At 39.2% G+C, this 19,365-nt stretch overlaps 1 protein-coding gene across 1 annotated transcript in view; it reads right to left on the reverse strand.

Moving 5' to 3' along the window:
* TOP1 (DNA topoisomerase I) overlaps positions 1 to 19,365 on the reverse strand; it is a 95,242-nt gene that overhangs the window by 58,399 nt on the left and 17,478 nt on the right. The window contains exon 3 of the mRNA XM_040447058.1: positions 4,869 to 4,971. Within this exon, the coding sequence (XP_040302992.1) occupies positions 4,869 to 4,971 (103 nt within the window). The remainder of the gene's footprint in view (positions 1 to 4,868; positions 4,972 to 19,365) is intronic.

The following is a 19,365-nucleotide window of genomic DNA, read 5'->3' on the forward strand; positions in this document are numbered from 1 at the left end:
TTAAAAAAAAGGAACACAAAACTGAAACAGGGGCACACAGATGGCTCATCAGGTTAAGGGTCCGACTCTTGATTTCGGCTCAGGTCATGATCTCATGGTTCATGGGTTCAAGCCCTGAGTCAGGCTCCCCACTGACAGCACAGAGCCTGCTTGGGATTCTCTCTCTCTGCCCCTCCCCTGCGTGCATGCTCTCCTCAAAACAAATAAACTTTAAGAAAAAAAAAAAAAAAAAAAGGGAACACAGTGTACAGGATTTTAATGAAATATAAATATATAACCAATTCACTTGCTTTGTTGCAAAGAGGTAGTATGTCAGTAGAGGTCAAAACAGGAAGTATTTAGAAGTCTGCTTACAACACATCATCTGGTTAAACTGTCTTAAACTTACATGTGAATTAGAGATCCAGGGCTAGATTTAGTCATTTACTAGATTTAGTAAACAGAAACTTGGGCCAGGTTTTTCAATGCCTCTTGGCAAACACAGGCTATTATTTCTTAAGTATTTTGATAAAAATGAAGAAAATATTAAATGAATTAAATGAAATATTCAATGAATTTGCCTATGCTATAATCTTGGAAAAGTATGCTTGATAGATGTACAAAATACCACCTCCTCCTATTTGTGAAACTGTTCACAGTTAAAGAGCTCTCACAATTAAAGACTCCTCCTGACTCCTCTGAGTCCCCTCTGAAATGTGTATTGATGCACAGGAACTGAAGAGGAGTTAAGAAAGGTTAGGTCACCTAATGAGCAAGATCATGGGAGACCTAAGCAGAGGGACCAGGATGAGGCCTTCTTCTAGACAGAGGCAATTAAGCTACATTGGGCTTTCCAAGAAAAAGGACACCAAAATAATATCTTTTATCTTTAGAAAGGAAGTTTTGGTAAAATGGAGCAGGGCCAAACGGATGTCCCAAAGCTTTTTATGCCACTTCTACCTAATCTTTTCTCACACAAGGATAAATGTACCAGAGAAAAAGGGATTCATCTTAAAAAGCTTGTTTTAAACATTAACCTCCGTTTTCTCTTAAGATTTGGTGGTGGGGGGGGAGGGGGGGGACAGATTCATGCTAACATAGAAATTAGCATTCTTTAACAGCATTTTCCTCAGGATGAAGTTCTTCGTGGTCAAGGATTTCTTTTCTTTTCTTTTTCTTTTTCTTTTTTTTTTGGTATTTCATATCAACCAGCAGAAGAGAAGCACAGCAGGCAGGATAAAAATACTTGTTTCACATGAGCCAGCAATTCTACTCCTAAGTATTTACCCTAAGAATTGAAAGCAGGGACTCAAATAGAGACTTGTACACCCATGTTCACAGCAGTGTTCTTCACAACTGCCAAAAGGTACTAACAAACCAAGTATCCACCAACATAGGAAGAGATTTTTTTTAAATGTGGTACAGACACACAGTGGGAGTATTATTCAGCTATAAAAAGGAATGGAGGGGCGCCTGGGTGTCTCGGTCAGTTGGGCGTACGACTCTTGATTTTGGCTCAGGTCATGATCCCAGGGTCATGAGATCAGGCCGTGTGCTGGACTCTGAGCTGAGCATGGAGCCTGCCTGGGATTCTCTTTCTCCCTCTCACATTCTCTCTCTAAAAAAATTAAAAAAAATAAAAATAAAAAAGGGTATGGAATCCTGATATGCAACAATATGGATGAACCTTGAAAACATCAGATTAAGGGAAATAAGCCAGACACAAAAAGGATAAATATTTTGTGATTCCACTTACATTAGTACTAGAATAGGCAAATTCAGAGACAGAAAGTAGAAAAGAAGTTGCCAAGGGATGGGGGTTGGAGGAGAATGGGAAGGAATGGTTTAGTGGGTTTGGGATAATGAAAAAGTTCTAGAGATGAACACTGGTGATGGTCGTACAATACTGTAAATATACTTAATGCCATTTTGAAAGCGCAAAACACATTATGTATATTTTACTAAAAACAGAGAAAAAACCTGCTTGAAAAATGGAAGCGCCAGAGGGAACTATCTCGTCGAAGATTAAGAGTATGTGAAAAGAAGAGAGAAGATGGCAACCAGTGTACCCACAGGTCATCCATGCACTGATCCAATACATGCTAGGTAAGTGCCAGTTATCCACCAGGGACTATACAAAGCCTTGAGAATGCAGAACAAAACAGACTTCAGCTCTCTTCTGAGAGACTTTAAGAGTCTAATGGGGAATACAAAGAAGTAAAGAGACAATTATAACACCAACACAACTTGGCAATTACTGTGATAGGAATGTATTCAAGGTGTCAGAGAGCACACTGAAGTCACACTCAATATGAAGGGATGGGCAGAAAGGATACCTGAAAGAAGTAAAGTCTAAGTTGTAACTAAAAGAATGATATTAAGAGGGCAACAGAGTACTCCAGAAACAGTAATCGCATATTTTAAGGCATATTTTAATAGCATGTTAAATTCAAATGAGATTAGGGGCACCTAGGTGGCTCAGTTGGTTAAACATCCAACTTCAGCTCAGGTCATGATTTACGGTTCGTAAGTTTGAGCCCCCTTCCAGGCTCTGTGCTGACAGCATGGAGCCTGCCTCAGATCCTCTGTCTCCCTCTCTCTCCCTCTCTCTCTGCCCTTCCCCCACTTGCACATGCCCATTCTCTCTCAAAAATAAACATTAAAAAAAAAAAGTTTCCCAAGACTGGATATGGAATATGAGAGAAGGGTAAATGGCAAGAGAAGTAGCAGATGGAGAGCCAGAGAATTGCTACGTGCACTGGAAGGAGAGGAGAAAGGTGGCCAGAAAGGTGGAAAAGGACAGATGCATGAAAAGCAAGGAAGCTGGTTTTAAGGAGGAGGGCTGGGCCCAGAATATAGTGTATCTCAGAAAATGCTCTAGGTGTCAAGAATCTGTATTCTGCTGTTGTTGAGTGGAATATTCTATAGATTCCAATCAAATCAAGTTAGTTTGTGGTGTTCAAGTATTCTACATAATGATTTTTCTCTCCGCTTACACTATCAATTGAGAAAGACTTAGCAAAATCTGACTATAAATTGTCCATTTCTCTCTGTAGTTCCATCAGTTTTTATTTTGCGTATTTTAAGGCTCTGATATTCATACATAAACATTTATAACTGTTATGCCCTCCTAATTGGTCCCTTTTTATCTTTATGAAATGAACTTCCTTATTCTTGGCAATACTCTCTGCTCTCAAATCTACTTTGGTAGATGTTAATATGGGCTGAACAACTATAAACTGGAGAAGAAAAGATACACGTGAATGGAGACTGGATTCAACTACTGATATTAAATTCACCAGAGTAATGAAAATGGAAACTAGATGATCAAATGGTAAGAAATTAGTGAGTGGTAGGGGGAAAAAAAGACCACAGGAGTGGTAGATGATACATAAAAGCAATGTCCCCACTAGAGAAAATTTATCTGGTTATTTAAAAAAAAAAGTTTTTACATGTTTTTATTTATTTTTATGAGACAAAGAGACAGAGAATGAACGAGCAGGGGAGGGGCAGAGAGAAGAGGGAGACACAGAATCCAAAGCAGGCTCCAGGGTTGGAGCTGTCAGCACAGAGCCCAATGCAGGACTCGAACTCGTGAACTGCGAGATCACAATCTGAGCTGAAGTTGGACACTAAATCAACTGAGCCACTCAGGCAGCGCCCTTAATCTGGTACTTTTTTTTTTTTTAATTTTTTTTTTTTCCTCAACGTTTTTATTTATTTTTGGGACAGAGAGAGACAGAGCATGAACAGGGGAGGGGCAGAGAGAGAGGGAGACACAGCATTGGAAACAGGCTCCAGGCTCTGAGCCATCAGCCCAGAGCCTGACGCGGGGCTCGAACTCACGGACCGCGAGATCGTGACCTGGCTGAAGTCGGACACTTAACCGACTGCGCCACCCAGGCGCCCCTAATCTGGTACTTTTAATGATTCATAGACTTATTCATAAAAGGAATTCATTAGAAATATCTTAACATTTTTTAGTGGCTCATAAAGAACAGACTTGGAAAAACAATTCTCACTTTTGACTTGTCTGTAGACAATATGCCAAGAATGATGCACTTCTAAGAAACTCTAGGCTAGAGGTACTTATTCCAACACACAATTGATCTTTACGTTCCCTTTTAACAAAACTTAGGCCACTCTGAGGATATCATATAGCACTGTTCCCCAACAACTGCCTTTAACTTAAAATGGAAGCATAAGTCCTCAACAAGGGGTTACATATCCAAAGATATGCAAAGTCTTTGGGCTTAACCACTTGCTTCCTACATCAAAAAATGGGAGCAAAGCAAAAATGAAAACATCTTTCTGAGGCTTGAATCCCTGAGGTAGCACTACTGAGTTTCATTTATATTGGTGGTCACTGGCTTCTGTAAGAGTTGAACCCTTCTGATAATCTCATGAAACTAAAAAATGCTCTCTCCAGGAAAATCTCATATATCCAACCTTTGCAAATGATTTCAGGGGCTCATAGACCATGGATGCTCAAGGTAAGAAATTTTAATTTATGCCTGCTTAAAGTACAGAAAGAATATATAGAGAGTCTCCAATCCAGTCACACCTTTTTATCAAGCAAAGTTCTCTGGACCTCATGTGTTACAATGAATCCATAGCGGACTTAGTTAAAAATTATATTTCTAATGAAATATATATTGAAAGAGGATTCACCATACTTGCTTTGTAAACCTTGATGTGAACAATAGCCTTCCCAGTAAGGCCGAATTATCAAGGCTATACTCTTAGCAACTCTGGAATCAAATGCAGTCTCTGCTTACTTTGCTATCCATGCTATTTACCCATGGCTCAAGTTAAGGCCTATTCCAGGTGAGCCAAGCCACAGTCAACCCACTGCCAAATGATGAAGGACTTGGTGGTTTAACCCTTACCTGTTGCTATGCTTGGACTTTTCTCGGTCCTTCTCCTTGTCTTTCTTGTGTTCTTTGTGCCGGTGTTCTCGATCTTTATGTTTATCTTTGTGTTTATGAGAATCTGCAACCGTAAGAGATGAGTCAGTTAAGAAGAGTCATAAGCTATCTCCTGCCCACCTATCTTGACAAGTTGGTCAAGAAGCACAATGACACGACTCAAATGGAAGGTAGCCATAATAGCACACTCCACTGGAAGGAAAGATTTCACAAAGCCGCCCAGACAAGGCATCCCATTACCCTGCCTCTAAAACCAAGACATGTGTTACAAACATGAAGGGGAAATGGGAATGAATTCTACTATAAAAGGAAGTAACAGTTTGGCATTCTTCTCCCTGTATCTGGTAGCATTGAGACTAAGTCATAAATGATACAAAAGGATAAATCTTGAACACTGACTCTCGAGATGGTTATCTACATAAGTTCTGGAAAATACAAACCTTAGGAGATATGCTTTTAAATCAACTTTAATAAAGTATAATTTCTATGCAGAAAACATACACATTTTTAAAGATACAGTGTGGTAAGTCTAACAAACATATGCACAGGTATAATCCACATCACAATCAAGATTTAGAACAATCCCATCACCCCAGAACGTTTCCCTTGCATCCATTCCCTGTCAATCCCCATCTTCCCCCCCCAGCCCCCTCCTGCTGAAAGCAACCACTAATTTGCTAGCACTATGGATATGTCTAAAGTTTTATATAAATGAAATCATACAGGATTTACTGTCGTGTCTGACTTCTTAGCATGATACTTTTGACATTCATCCATGTTGCTGGATCTATCAGCAGCTGGTTAAGATTTTACTGCTGAGTGGAATCCCACTGTTATGGATATACTGCAATTTACTTATTCACTTGTTGATGTACATCTGAGTCGTTTCTAGGTTATCATGAATGAATCTGCTATGAACATTCATATATAAGTCTTTTTGTAGACATGTTTGCACTTCTTTTGGGTACATACTTAGTAGTGAAATCACAGGGTTATATAAGTATATGTTTAACTTAAAAAAATTTTTTTTTAACATTTATTCATTCTTGAGAAAGAGACAGAGCATGAGCGGGGGAGAGGCACGGAGAGGGGGAGACACAGAATCTGAAGCAGGCTTTAGCCTCTAAGCTGTCAGCACACAGCCCAAAGTGGGGCTCGAACCCATGAACTGTGAGATCATGACTTGAGCTGAAGTCAGACACTTAGCCAGCTGAGCCACCCAGGCACCCCAGTATATGTTTAACTTTATACAAAACTGCCAAATTGTTTTCCAAAGTGGTTGTACTATTATATATTCCCACCAATATGCGTTAAGAGCTCCAACTGCTATAAATTCTCTAACACTCAGTACTGTCTTTAATTTTAGCCATTCTAGCAGGTATGTAGTGGTATCTCACTGTTGTTTTAATCCAGCTTCCTAATTAAATAACGGGCATCTTTTCACATGCTTACTGGCCACTCATGTATCTTCTTTGGTGAAGTATCTCTTCAAATCCTTCCCTCATTTTAAAAACATTTGTCTTCTTGGGCATCTGGGTGGCTCAGTCAGTTAAGTGTCTGACTTCAGCTCAAGTCATGATCTCACGGTTTGTGGGTTCAAGCTCTGCACTGGGCTCCACACTGACAGTGCAGAGTTTGCTTGGGATTCTCTCTCTCTCTCTCTCCTTTCCCCATGTGCACGTGTGCTCTCTCTTTCAAAATAAACTTAAAAAAATATATATACACACACATACGTACATATATACATACATACCTGTATGTATGTATATGTATACATACACACACACACATATGTATGTATATATACATGTATGTCCTCTTATTGAGTTTTATAAGAACTCTTTATACACTTTAGATTACAGTTTTTTGGCTGGATATATGTATTGTGAATTTTTCCTAGGAATTTTACAGAGGTAAAGGATAGGGCACATTTTTAAAATTATAAAGATATCCAGTTGCTGCAGCGCCGTTTCTTAAAGAGATAGCCCTTTCCTCATTGAACTGCCTTGGCCTATATGTTGAAAATGAAGTGACCACATAATCTTAAGTCTTATTTCTGGACTCTATGACACAAACACAGACTATTTTGACTACTATAGTTTCACACTAATTTTCTTTTCACAGTATGTTCTAATATCGGGTCATAAAAGTAGTTTTGTTCTTTTTCAAAACTGTTTTGGCTACTCTACATCTTCTGCATTTCCATGAAAGTTTTATATTCAGTTTGCCAAATTCCAAAAAGAAGAAAAAAACAGCTGAGAAGTTTGTTTTCACAGGACAATGTGGAGAAGTGACATAAAAAAATCATTAGGTCTTTTGATCTGTGAACATGGTATCTCTCTGCATATTTATGTTAGTGACTCTTAAATTTTATTGCATATGAGAATTATTCCAAGGGCCTATTAAAAATGTGGCTCACTGGGGTCAGGTCACACCAAGTGCTGAATATGAATCAATTGGAAGTTTATGTACCCAAAACATGTGTGGTGGTTTTTTAAAATCTGTCCAACAGATTCTCTGACACTTCTCTGTTCAAGAAGTGTAGCCTAATTTTCTTCTCCTTGAGTATAGGCTAGATCTGGTAACTCGTTCCTAAAAACCAGGATAAAATGGAAATGTCAGTATGAGACTTTTGCCACCAGGTCATGAATGGTGCTGGATCTTTCTTCTTGTTCTGGGGGGAGCCAGGTGCCATACTGTTAGGACACTCAAGCAACACTAGTGGAGAGGCCCATGCAGTGAGAAAGTGAAATTCTAAGAACAGCCATCGGAGAAAACAATCTCAGAAGTAGGTCCTCCAGTTTCAGTTATGTCTCCAGACAACTCCAATTTCATGACAGACCCTGAGCCAAAACCACCCAGCTAAGCTGCTCCCGGATTCCAGGCTCACAGAAACTACATGAGAAAACAAGTGTTTGTTGTTTTAAGCTATAAACTTTGAGGTAACATGTTTTGTGGAACACATGTTCTGTGTAACAATAGATAACTAACAATAATGTGCAGGCAATGTGCATGCTCATCCCATTCCTGGCTCACAGCAAAAAAAGCCACATTTGGCATAATCCACTAAGCATCTATCCTGTGCCAGGCCCTAGAGAAACAAAAATTTGATGACCATATCCCTAGCTATAAGAATTCTCATCCCAAAGAGATGGGAAAAATAAAATCATACGGTGTCAAAAAAAAAAAAAAAAGAACTTAAACCCAATCTTCCACTTAGCACACAGAACCCTCTAACTTCTCAAAGTCTCAAGTCTAGAATTATAAAATGCTGAGTTAATCCAATACACAAAGGTGGTGACCCCTGTTTACGACAGTAATAAATACCCACATTATGTCTGCCCCAAACTAACAACTTACGGTTAAAACCACAATAATAACAAAACATGCCACCAGCACTACAACCTGGAATGAAGTCTGTGTGTTTTGATTTTGTTTACGGGTCAGATTTAACAAATAAGAAACAGAACATTAGGATCTGCTATTATGGCCAGAGTAATGGCAAGGACACAATATTTTTTTTTTTTAATTGCTCTCTGTATAAGTTAACACATACATAAACAAACAATATTAAAAAGACTAGAAGACAGACACCCAAATGTTAAAAGTATCTCTCTGTGGTTGGTAAATTTATGAGAAAACTGAGATTGTGTGTTGCTTTCTTTGCCTTGTTTTCCAATTTTTGCCCATGATGAATCACTTATATAATAAAAGCTATTTTTAAAAATCACCAAGATTTGCCAAATACTCATATACACAAGGAAAAAGTAGTTTAATTCATTAAAAAGCACTAAACTTAAAAAAAAGGAAACTAAGTAAAAGATGAACTGTAAGTAATTCCAGGTAGGTTTCAGGGAACTATTCTGCCAATAACATTATCTTTTTAAGGGCACAAAACTTCAAAACTGATTTTAAAGCCAGGTCAGGTCTTTTAAAGCAATTGCTAATCTAAAAACTCGTAACTAAAATGTCTGGTAAGAAACTTAAGGCTGTAGCTAATAATCCAATGATATAAATAAGACTCAGGTCAAACATATAAAACCAAGTGCCTTAATTTCAAAAGACGTTATTACATATCTATCGTATCGATCATATGCTCAAACTGTGCTATGTGTGACATGACAGGTACCAGAAACTCTAATATATGACAACTTCAAATATGTGAATGGCTATAGTATAGCTCCACATGGCAGGCTGGGTCCTCCGAGGAGAACTGACAGAGAGGTAAAATGAGACACCTGCAGAACATCAACAGTGTATAAACAAACACAATTACCAACTGACAGAGAAACTATAGAGATGATCTACACCAGGTAAATTGATAAATAACCTCTACAGATGCATACAGAAGTACTTCCAGGTAAATGCTATCTGGAATTTGCTTTAAAATATGCTCAAGGCAAGAAAAAAAATCAGGGGGATACGGGGAAAGATGAAACAAGATTGGCAAAAAGTTGAGTTACTGAAGTGGGGGTGTAAGATACATGGAGTTCATTCATTATACTACTCTCTCTACTGCTGTTCATGTTTGAAAGTTTTAATAATAAAAAGCTGAACACTATCTTTAAGCTTCTTCCCTTCCAATCCCTTACTTTTTTATGACATAAGGATACAAGGAGAAGACTAGCTTAGCCCAAGAAAGGATTTGTGTTAAGGAGCAGAGAGAGAAAAGTTTGATAGATAACATTAACCCATGAGCCAGGGTGTCCTACTCTAAGGGTGACAGGGAGCCACTTCAAGCAGAAAAGGAACAAAATAAAAGCCATACTTAAAGAAGATTAGTTGAAGGGCAACATGAATGGAAAGGTAAAATCAAAATAACTAGCTAATGGTTTTTTAAGCAGTCTAGGAAAAAGTGATAGCAAGGAGTGGAGAAAGAAAGGGAAAATGTAAAAGCATGCTGAAGAAAATGGAAATAGAACCCAGTTCCAGGAACTCCATAGATTGTGTATAGTAAATACATTCAGAAGAAGAGTCAAAGAGAACTCAAAGACTGGGTGTAGGTGATTAGGGGAACAACGTGCTTTCACAGACACAGGAAAGCTGTGCAGAACGAAGATGCAGGTCAGGGGAAGAATGGAGAAATGATAAAACTAACTCAAGTCATATTATACTTAGGGTAACAGTAGACCATCCAACTACAGATGTTGCTCAGAAGAGAAGCCAGTAAGTGAAAAAGTGAAGCCAATAAGGGCAAACTGATCTATGTCCCTCATGGCGAAAATATTTATAGAAAGCAGACTAAAGGCCTTAAAGATCACTTCAATAAGTATGTACCCCTTCCCCTTAACTGGAATTCATCTAAGAATAGATACTGTTAAAATGTTTTAGAGAGGGGCGCCTGGGTGGCGCAGTCGGTTAAGCATCCGACTTCAGCCAGGTCACCATCTCGCGGTCCGTGAGTTCGAGCCCCGCTCTGGGCTGATGGCTCAGAGCCTGGAGCCTGTTTCCGATTCTGTGTCTCCCTCTCTCTCTGCCCCTCCCCCATTCATGCTCTGTCTCTCTCTGTCCCCCCAAAAAATAAGTAAACGTTGGAAAAAAAATGTTTTAGAGAAAGGATCTTGCCACTTTAAGCATCTGTTAATGCAAAAAGAATGGTGTTGAACTTGACTGATAGATTAGAAATGTAAGATGTAAACCACTACATATAAAATCCCTAGAAAACCTCATTGGTTGTAAAGTTAGGTCACCTAATAACTTGACAAAAACTGTTCCAAAGGCTAGCATTAAAAATTTTGAGAAGACATGGGGGGATGACCCCTGAAAGAAGGCAGCCTTGAGGAAACAGGCTAACTGCTAATTCCTTTCACTGACTTCACTGGAGTTATAAAGACAGATAAGTAAATGAACAAACAGAATAGCAATCAACATCTCTTGCCAATATTATCTAAGGTGTTCCTTAAAGTTAATAAAGATTTTAAGTAAAGACACTTCCAAGTGACAAAAGAGGAAAATACCTGTGTGTCCTCAGGACATAATTCTCAGGATAAGTTGCTGGCTAGCATAACATAAGGATTTGATGGTTCGTGTGCAAAAGAAAAGGAAATCTTTTACTACTAGATTCAGAATTATATTCTTAGGGTTAATTCAGGTACAACCATTTTTAATATATTATTAAATCCAAAGCGTCCTGCTGAAGATTCATCAGACATGAGCTCAACCCTCAAGGAGTTTACAATCTAGTAAGATATTTAAGACACGGAGCCAAACAACCACGGCCCAAAGCAAGCAAGAAAAAAGGGGCACTAATATATGTGCCAGAACCATGCTAGAGTACTCAGAAACACAGTTTTATTCAATTTTCTTATGACTCTTCTAAGAAAATATTCTCGCCGTTTCACAGAAGATAATATTAATGGCTATCTCCTATTAGGTGAGTTCTCCATGCAAGTTAGTAGGCTTCACATGTCATCTCTGGTTTTTACAACTCTGGGTGGTGCCAATTTCCTCAAATCTGAGACACACTTTTGCCTCTTTTAACATCTTAAAAGTGCACATAGTTCATTAACCTCTGTGGAGGGGGAATTTGGCAATGTCTAACAAAACTAACTTATACACAACTTCTTTTAACCCAGCAACCCGTATCTAGGAATTCAGCCTGAAGACACACTCCCAAGAAAGAAAATTTATGCTGCTCCATGCATATGTGAAGGCAGAGAAAACCTTTTTAAATTTGAGACTTGCTAAAATAGATTAAATTTCATTTCTTAACCCCAAAAATCTCAAATGTCAAATGATTAACATTAAAGCAACAGTGTTTTATTGCATCATGATGCTCATATTTAGAAACTATGCAAACTTTTTATAAAGATAATAGACATTTTCCCCAGTCTACACATGAAACATATGGATGTCATGACCTCCCCATCTCTTAACTGATGGCAGAATTTTCTACTTTACTGCCCTCCTGCTATCTTTCATTAAGGGTAGTAAAGCAGTAGAATTACTTAATTTATGGACATTTTGAAAAGAGTCTTAAGGGTAAAGATAATTGGGGGTGCCTGGGTGGCTCAGTTGGTTGAGTATCCAGCTCTTGGTTTCAGTTCCAGTCATGATCCTGGGGTCATGAGATGGAGCCCCGGGTCAGGCTTCATGATGAGCATGGAGCCTGCTTGAGAATCTCCCTCCCTCCCTCTCTCTCTCTCTCTCTCTCTCTCTCTCCCCCCCCCCTGGCCCCCCCCCCCCCTTTAAAACCCGGTCTTTTTCTCCATTAAAAAAAAAAAAAAAGTAAAAATAACTGAAACAAGGCTTAATGACTCCTTTGTTTCCAAGTGAAAAATAGAATGATGAGGGGAAACAACCAGGGAACAAGAAGAAATAAAGAGCCAGGGTCCAAGAGGGCAGTGAGGAGTAAACTTAGGCTCCCTGGCGGAGGCAGTGTGTGACCTAAGTCTTACTAAAGGCAAAAGGGTTAGGAAAGTAGAAGGAGAGAGGGCATTCTTGGCAGATGAACAATTGAAGTCAACTGTCAATTATTACTGTTTGATTTTGCTGAAAAATTCATCTTCTTCATGACTGAGCAAAAATTAAGTGCGATCTACTTTCTGCCAGCTAGGAAATGACAGAGTTGATTCTTGCAAGGGGCATATTAAAAAAATAAAATTCCAGAGTTATATTTAATTTGCCTCTCGAAAGCCATGTGTTCCAAAAGCAGTGTCTTAAAAAAAGATATAGATGCACTCCTACTTCTTGTAGCTTTAGAGTCCTAATCTTCTGCTTAGATAGAAAGGAAACCAAATACCTAAGAATAAGAAACATCAGTATCAAGTAAGTCCAGCAAAATTCAATCCAACTCTTATCAAGTCCCTGAAAGCTGGTCTAATCCCAGGCTCACAATGAAGCTGCAGGTTTGGAAACCAGGTAGAGAGTCAGCTCCATGTTGTCAAATCAGTGTCAAACCCGGCATAAGGAAAGAGTTCATTCCCCATTAAGAAAACCAGATACACACACACACACACACACACACACACACACAAAATTATATGAAAAACAAAACCAAAAGAATTTGGTTAGATATGTTCAAGAATGATGCAGTAAGCACAAAAAATCATGACTAAACCCTAATGCTGATTATGGACGTTACAGAGTAGCACAGAATGCTGGAAGACAACTTCTGAAGGAAGCTGGAGGAAGCCGACCAGTTTAACAGAATGAAAAATAGCTGATTCAAATTCTTGTCCACTTACTGTATGACCTGGGGTAAGTCACCTAACTAGGGGCGCCTGGGTGGCTCAGTCAGGTTAAGCGTCCAACTCTTGAGTTTGGCTCAGTTCATAATTTCACGCTTCAGGAGTTTGAAGGCTCCTGTGCTGACAGCTCAGAGCCTGTTCGGGATTCATATTCTCTCTCTCCCCCTTTCTCTATGGCCCTCCCCTGCTCACTGCTCATTCTCTCTCTCAAAATAAATAAATAAATATATATATATATATATTTTACATCACTTGACTATTGGGTCTATAAGAAGGCAGCACAGGTCAGTGATTAAGAGCTTCAAATCTCTGTTGATCATCAACTCAGATACCTGTAGCCTTAGTAAATAAACTCACCTCTCTTACAGATGAAGAAACTGGGGTTCAGAATATTTAAGTGACCTTATTTTATCTCAAAAGTCAGTCAAATTCCTTGTGTATGGTTGTAATGGAATTCCTGGCTAAGCGCCACAAAATTACAAACTGTCAATTACGTACAACTATTACTGACCCCTCTTCATGATTAATTTACATAGAACTAAATCAAGCCTACTCAATCATTCCAAATAACTCAGAGTTCAGGTTCTACACATGCATTTAAGGCAGCAATCATGCCCATTCATCTTGCACAACAAGCCAATGACAAATAAAAGCTTATCTGATTTTCTTACCTGTCTACAGATCCAGGTAAGAAAAGCACTTATGAAGAAATAACAAACCGACTTGCTCTAACAGTCCTGTACCCAGAAGTCTAAAAAACCTACAAGTTTTAAGGGATGTTAACACCAGTTAACACCACCTGCATGGAAACATTTGCATTAGTTTAGCTGCAATCAGTAGGTGGCTAACAGTATTTGCCAAGCTTATTCTGCTCAGGGTCTCTAATGCAATCACTATTCAACTCAAGCATAAACATTTACACTATGAGAAAAGGCTAAGGAATTGGCAAATGTTACTGATCATTTTGTCAACTATTCCATGACCTTAAAAAGCATTTACCACTCCACCATTCTCCTAAACTATTAGGGTAATCAGATCAGGGCAGGAGAAAAGAGTCCTCTGCTTCCTTGTAAACAAAGGCAGAGACTTTTCTGGTATAAAGAGCTCTTTGCCATGTTTTGAGCCAGACCTCATTTTCGATGACCTTTAATGACAAGTTTTGAGACTTAATGCAGCTGTATAATATGATGGGCTCCTCCTCCAAAGACAGTCATCAAGTGTATGAAGGATGGGGATGAGGAATAGCTATTCAACCAAAAGCTGCCCTCCCCAAGGAGGCAGTCACAATACAACTTTGCCAAAGATAACCTCATCAGAGATGATACATAAATATACAACCACTGCATTAGGAAGGTGGGCACTGGAATCATTTGGGTGAAAGCACGGGGTGAAGAAATTAATTTTTTTTAAGTTTATTTATTTTGAGAGAGTGCGCACGCACATGCAAGTGAGCATGAAGGAGTGGCAGAGAGAGAGAGAGAGAGAGAGAGAGAGAGAGAGAGAGAGAGAGAGAGAATCCCAAGGAGGCTCAGCACTGAACCTCAGTGCAGAGCCCAACTTGGGGCGTGAACTCACAGAACCAGTGTATCATGACCTGAGCCAAAATCAAGAGTTGGATGCTTAACTGACTGAGCCACCCGGACGCCCCAAAGAAATTAATTTTCTTAAGAAGATATTCATCACCTGCTGCTCATTTATTAAATCACGTTTACTGGGATAAATCCTTGCATCTTCTCCTTGCTCCCTCACTTTCAAACCTATGGATACAACATCTCCAGAAGCTGGAGTTTAAATAAAATCAACACTTCTACTTAATACTCTATACCCAGTATGTGCCAGCACTTTAAAAATTTGTCTAGGACAGATAACAAGCTGGTTTTGGTGATAAAAGACTGGTATCCGGGAGTGTGGTCAGTATCAAGGGTGTGTGAATCTCCACAGGAACTTAATGCCAAACTAAAAGCAGGAAGGAAAAATAACTGAGGGGTGCAAGAACTCTAAATTCCTTCCCTCCCCCCCAGCTCTCTAAATTCAGACTTTACCAATGGTAATCTGGTTTCAACCTGGGAAACCTGCTCTGTGATCCATCATAACAGTGGCCGATTTAAATTTGTAGCCCACAGAAGAGTCCTTATCACTATTTTACAGCAATTCTCAATGAGAACATTTCCAAAATTCCAGGGCATAGTTAATAGCCTTTCAAAGTAAGGAGGACAGATGGTGTTCTGGCTAAAAGCTCAAAGAACTCTGGAATTTAAAAGAAAAATGTTGGGAGAATTCAGCTCTAAAGCAAATCAAGAATGAGGGAAGGGACTAGTAACATTTCCAATTTTTAAAGTCAAATTATCATTTGTATTTGTTTTCCCCAAATGTGTACTGTATATATACAAGACCTTTTGTCACAGACTTGGGTCAAACTTAAATAAATCTTACCGATTATTTTGCAAATTGCTTGTGTCTTTCTCCTCAATATTCAATACTTGGTAATACTTCATCATCAGAAATTCAGAAGTGCACTGCATTAAAAAACTCAGAGTTGGAGCGCCTGGGTGGCTCAGTCTGTTTAAGCGTCCAACATCGGCTCAAGTCACAATCTCACGGTTTGTGAGTTTAAGCCCCGCGTCGTGCTCTATGCTGACAGCTCAGAGCCTGGACCCTGCTTCAGATTCTATGTCTCCCCCTCTCTCTGCTCCTCCCCTGCTCTAGCTCTGTGTCTCTCTCTCAAAAATAAACATTAGGAAAAAAAAAATTTTTAATAAAAAATAACTCAGAGATGCTCAAAGATAGACATCTCGTATTTTCAACTCCTTTTATCAGCAACACAACTTCAAATTTCTAAAACCTTTCACATTTCCCAAAGTATCTACATATTCAAAAGAAATGCTACACATTGATTTAAAAACCCTTAAGAGAACCTGCTGTGGTTCTTAAACATCAGCAACTGTTAGTGGCCAGATGTTGCCTTTAAGGAGCTTGTCAAGAAAAAGACACAAATGAAGCATCCAACTGGTTTGCTTTAGGCCTCAATCCCACACAAAAAAGGGGTTAAATGGTCAGAGGATGTTTTTCTTCCAGTCAGTCTACTTCCGCATTTAAATTTCTTGGACTTCTTTTATGCTTTTACAACACTACAATTACCTTAATCTGTCTTTTCAGGCTCTTCCTGTCTATGCACCCTATTTTAACTTATTTTACAACCTTCTCTCCCATCCTACTCCTTCCTTCCATTATGTTCCTTAAATTCAAGTTCATCTTCCTCTCTTCCTCTGGTTCTCATTCCCAATTAATTACATTAAAAAATTTTTTTTAAAGAACTCAGATTTCAGCGATAGGACCACCAAATTGTCTTCAAAAAAAAGTATGTTACCTAATTAACTATAAGGTCTTCTGAGCTGTGGTTTATAGACATAATCAGGGTCCAGAACAGGCTGCTCACATTATTATTATGCCGAGAACTAAATGACATATTTAAAAAGTCAATTCTTAGAGCAACTCTGAGTGTCCTTTATGCAATGTCCTAATGGGGTCCTTAATTTATTTCTCTGCTCTGGTCTGTTTCCCAATCTGTAAAATGACCTCTACTGATGCCTACACTTGCTGTCCAAAGAATTCTATGACCTTTAAAAATTGTTTTAGTTTAAACGGATTAAGGTATAAAGAAAAAAATTGAATGCTTGAGAGCAGTGGTTCTCAAACTTTCCTAACACCTGGGACTTATATCATCCCCAGATTATGTAGAGTTTAACACAAACTCTCCAGGTGACTATCATCTACATTGTCCAGAATCCTATTTTGAAAAATTCTGCCTTGTTGTTTCTTGGTCCTTTGAGCAATAATTAATACCAAACACCAGGCACCTGCAATAATAGACATGCTACTGATTTTATTTCCAGTTTCTGTTTCAATTGGGTTTCAGTGCCTTTAAAAGGCAGGCACAAGGTGCTGAGTCAGTCCCTGGGGACTGGATTCATTCATTCATTCATTCATTCATTCATTCATTCATTCGCAGCTAAGAATACAGAGTCTCTACAACTGAGGAAGTAAAGAGGCTGTTTTCACCTGCTACTCTCCCAGCCCCTATTTGAGAGGAAGAAGAGCTACATAAGGGGTGACACAGCTTACATAAGGAGTAAGACAGTCAAGTTCTTTAGAACAGAAATTTTCTTTGTTGTTTAGACATCACTGGGCAGAGCCATGCTTAGGGAAACAGGTAACCTGAGTCTGGCCAGTAGGACTCTGTTGGGAAAATGAGTAAGAAAAAAATGGATTAAGACCTAAAGAAGCTGCAAGTTCACAGTAAACTTCTGACACCTGGCTTATACAGATTTCTTTGGGGGCTAGAGGCTACCAAGTAATATGGAAAGAGTCTTGTGAGCTTCCTGTGATACATACATTCAGTCAGGTAAGCATCTGAGACTACTCACCAATCCAACAATCAGCAAAGTTTTTCTTTAAAGGGATGGGTGGTAAAGTGGTTTAGGCTTTGCACCCCGTTCGATTCCTGCAACAGGTACTCAACTATGCCACCGTAGCACAAAAGCAGCCACAGATTATATGTAAATGGATGAACACAGACTGCAATAAAATTTTAGCTATAAACACCGAAATATGAATTTCATAGAATTTTCCTGTGTCATGAAATAACCTCTTTTTAAAAGTTTTTTTTTTCAACGTTTATTTATTTTTGGGACAGAGAGAGACAGAGCATGAACGGGGGAGGGGCAGAGAGAGAGGGAGACACAGAATCGGATACAGGCTCCAGGCTCCCAGCCATCAGCCCAGAGCCTGACGCGGGGCTCGAACTCACGGACCGCGAGATCGTGACCTGGCTGAAGTCAGACGCTTAACCGACTGCGCCACCCAGGCGCCCCTGAAATAACCTCTTTTTAAAAGTGAGGTATAACTGACATATACAATTAGTTTCAATAAAATAAATTGAAAATAAATTTAAAAGGTGGGGGGGAGGGGCGGCGCCTGGGTGGCTCAGCCAGTTAAGCGTCCGACTCTATTTCAGCTCAGGTCATGATCACGGTTCATGAGTTCAACTCCCACGTCAGGCTTTGTGCTGTCAGATTCTCTCCCTCTCTCTCTTTGCCCCTCCTCCCACTCACACTCTCTCTCAGAAGAAATAAATATAATAAATAAAATTAGTTTCAGGTGTATTTAATTCTTTTTGAAACTAGCTCCAACGTACCCTGTGAAGAGAGGTGCCTTTCTCAAGGTCAGTGTGTAAGTGAAGAATATCCTCCTTACCTTTACTTGCAACCTCTCTCTAATTCCTAAGCTTTCTCCTAAAGGATATCCACACTAAACCCCACTCCCACCTCTCTCCTTCCTTCAAACAGCCCATGAATGGGCTAAGAGTCATTAGCAATATGATTTAAAAGCGGTTAAAATCTACTCCCGCTCTGCATAACTAGATGAAGTGAGTTGCATGAATGAGAACACTGAAGGGGAGGCCAATGCTGAGCCCACTGCTAATCCTGCTTCTTAAACAGCAAGTTAGTTTGATTTGTTATTTATCCCCCTTGAAGTGGGAACATCTTAACTTGTTCACATATTGCTAACCAACTCTAATGAAATTCCTTTGTAAATAAGCAGACTTCAGGATCCTTCAAAAAAAAGGGGGCCGGGTGGAAGTGAGGGGTCTAGTTAATCCTTGGCTAACAAAAAGAACCTTTTTCTTTAGTACTCAGATAAAAAGAAGTTTTACTGATTTCTGGAATAACTGGATCCAAGTACAAGCCAATCTGCTAAAAAAGAAATTACCGTGGGGTCTTTGCTGCACAGGCAGGCAAACTTTCCTTAATAGGAAGTTCAGCAAAGCCTACTAGTCAATGATATTAGTCTGGTAAAAATCCACTGTAAATTAAGGGGAGTGCTTTGAGAGCCCACAGTCTGATACTATATGGGTAGCTCCACTACAGCCCAGAATTCCCAGCAGGCAATGGAGTCACCCACCCAGGTTCCCCTTTACTTTTTTGGTCACATTTAAGAACTCAGGTTGTGGCATCAGGTAGGCCTAAATTAGCCTCCCAGCTCTGTGGCTTTCATACAAACTACACAGCCTTGAGTCTCAGTTTCTTCAAAAGTAAAGTGGAGACAGTAAATGTTCAAATATCTGTTATTTATTTCATCCCTAGTCCATTTCCTCTTCCCACTTCAAAAATAAATGACCATAATTTGAAGCTAAAGCTGAAGGAAAATGGATCTGTCCCTGCTTTTTAAGCATTTTACCCAAGTTGTTCTCTGAGACTTCACATGTCCAC

The sequence above is a fragment of the Herpailurus yagouaroundi genome, unplaced genomic scaffold (assembly GCF_014898765.1).
Source record: "Herpailurus yagouaroundi ecotype Mexico unplaced genomic scaffold, PumYag 196, whole genome shotgun sequence".
NCBI lineage: Eukaryota > Metazoa > Chordata > Mammalia > Carnivora > Felidae > Herpailurus > Herpailurus yagouaroundi.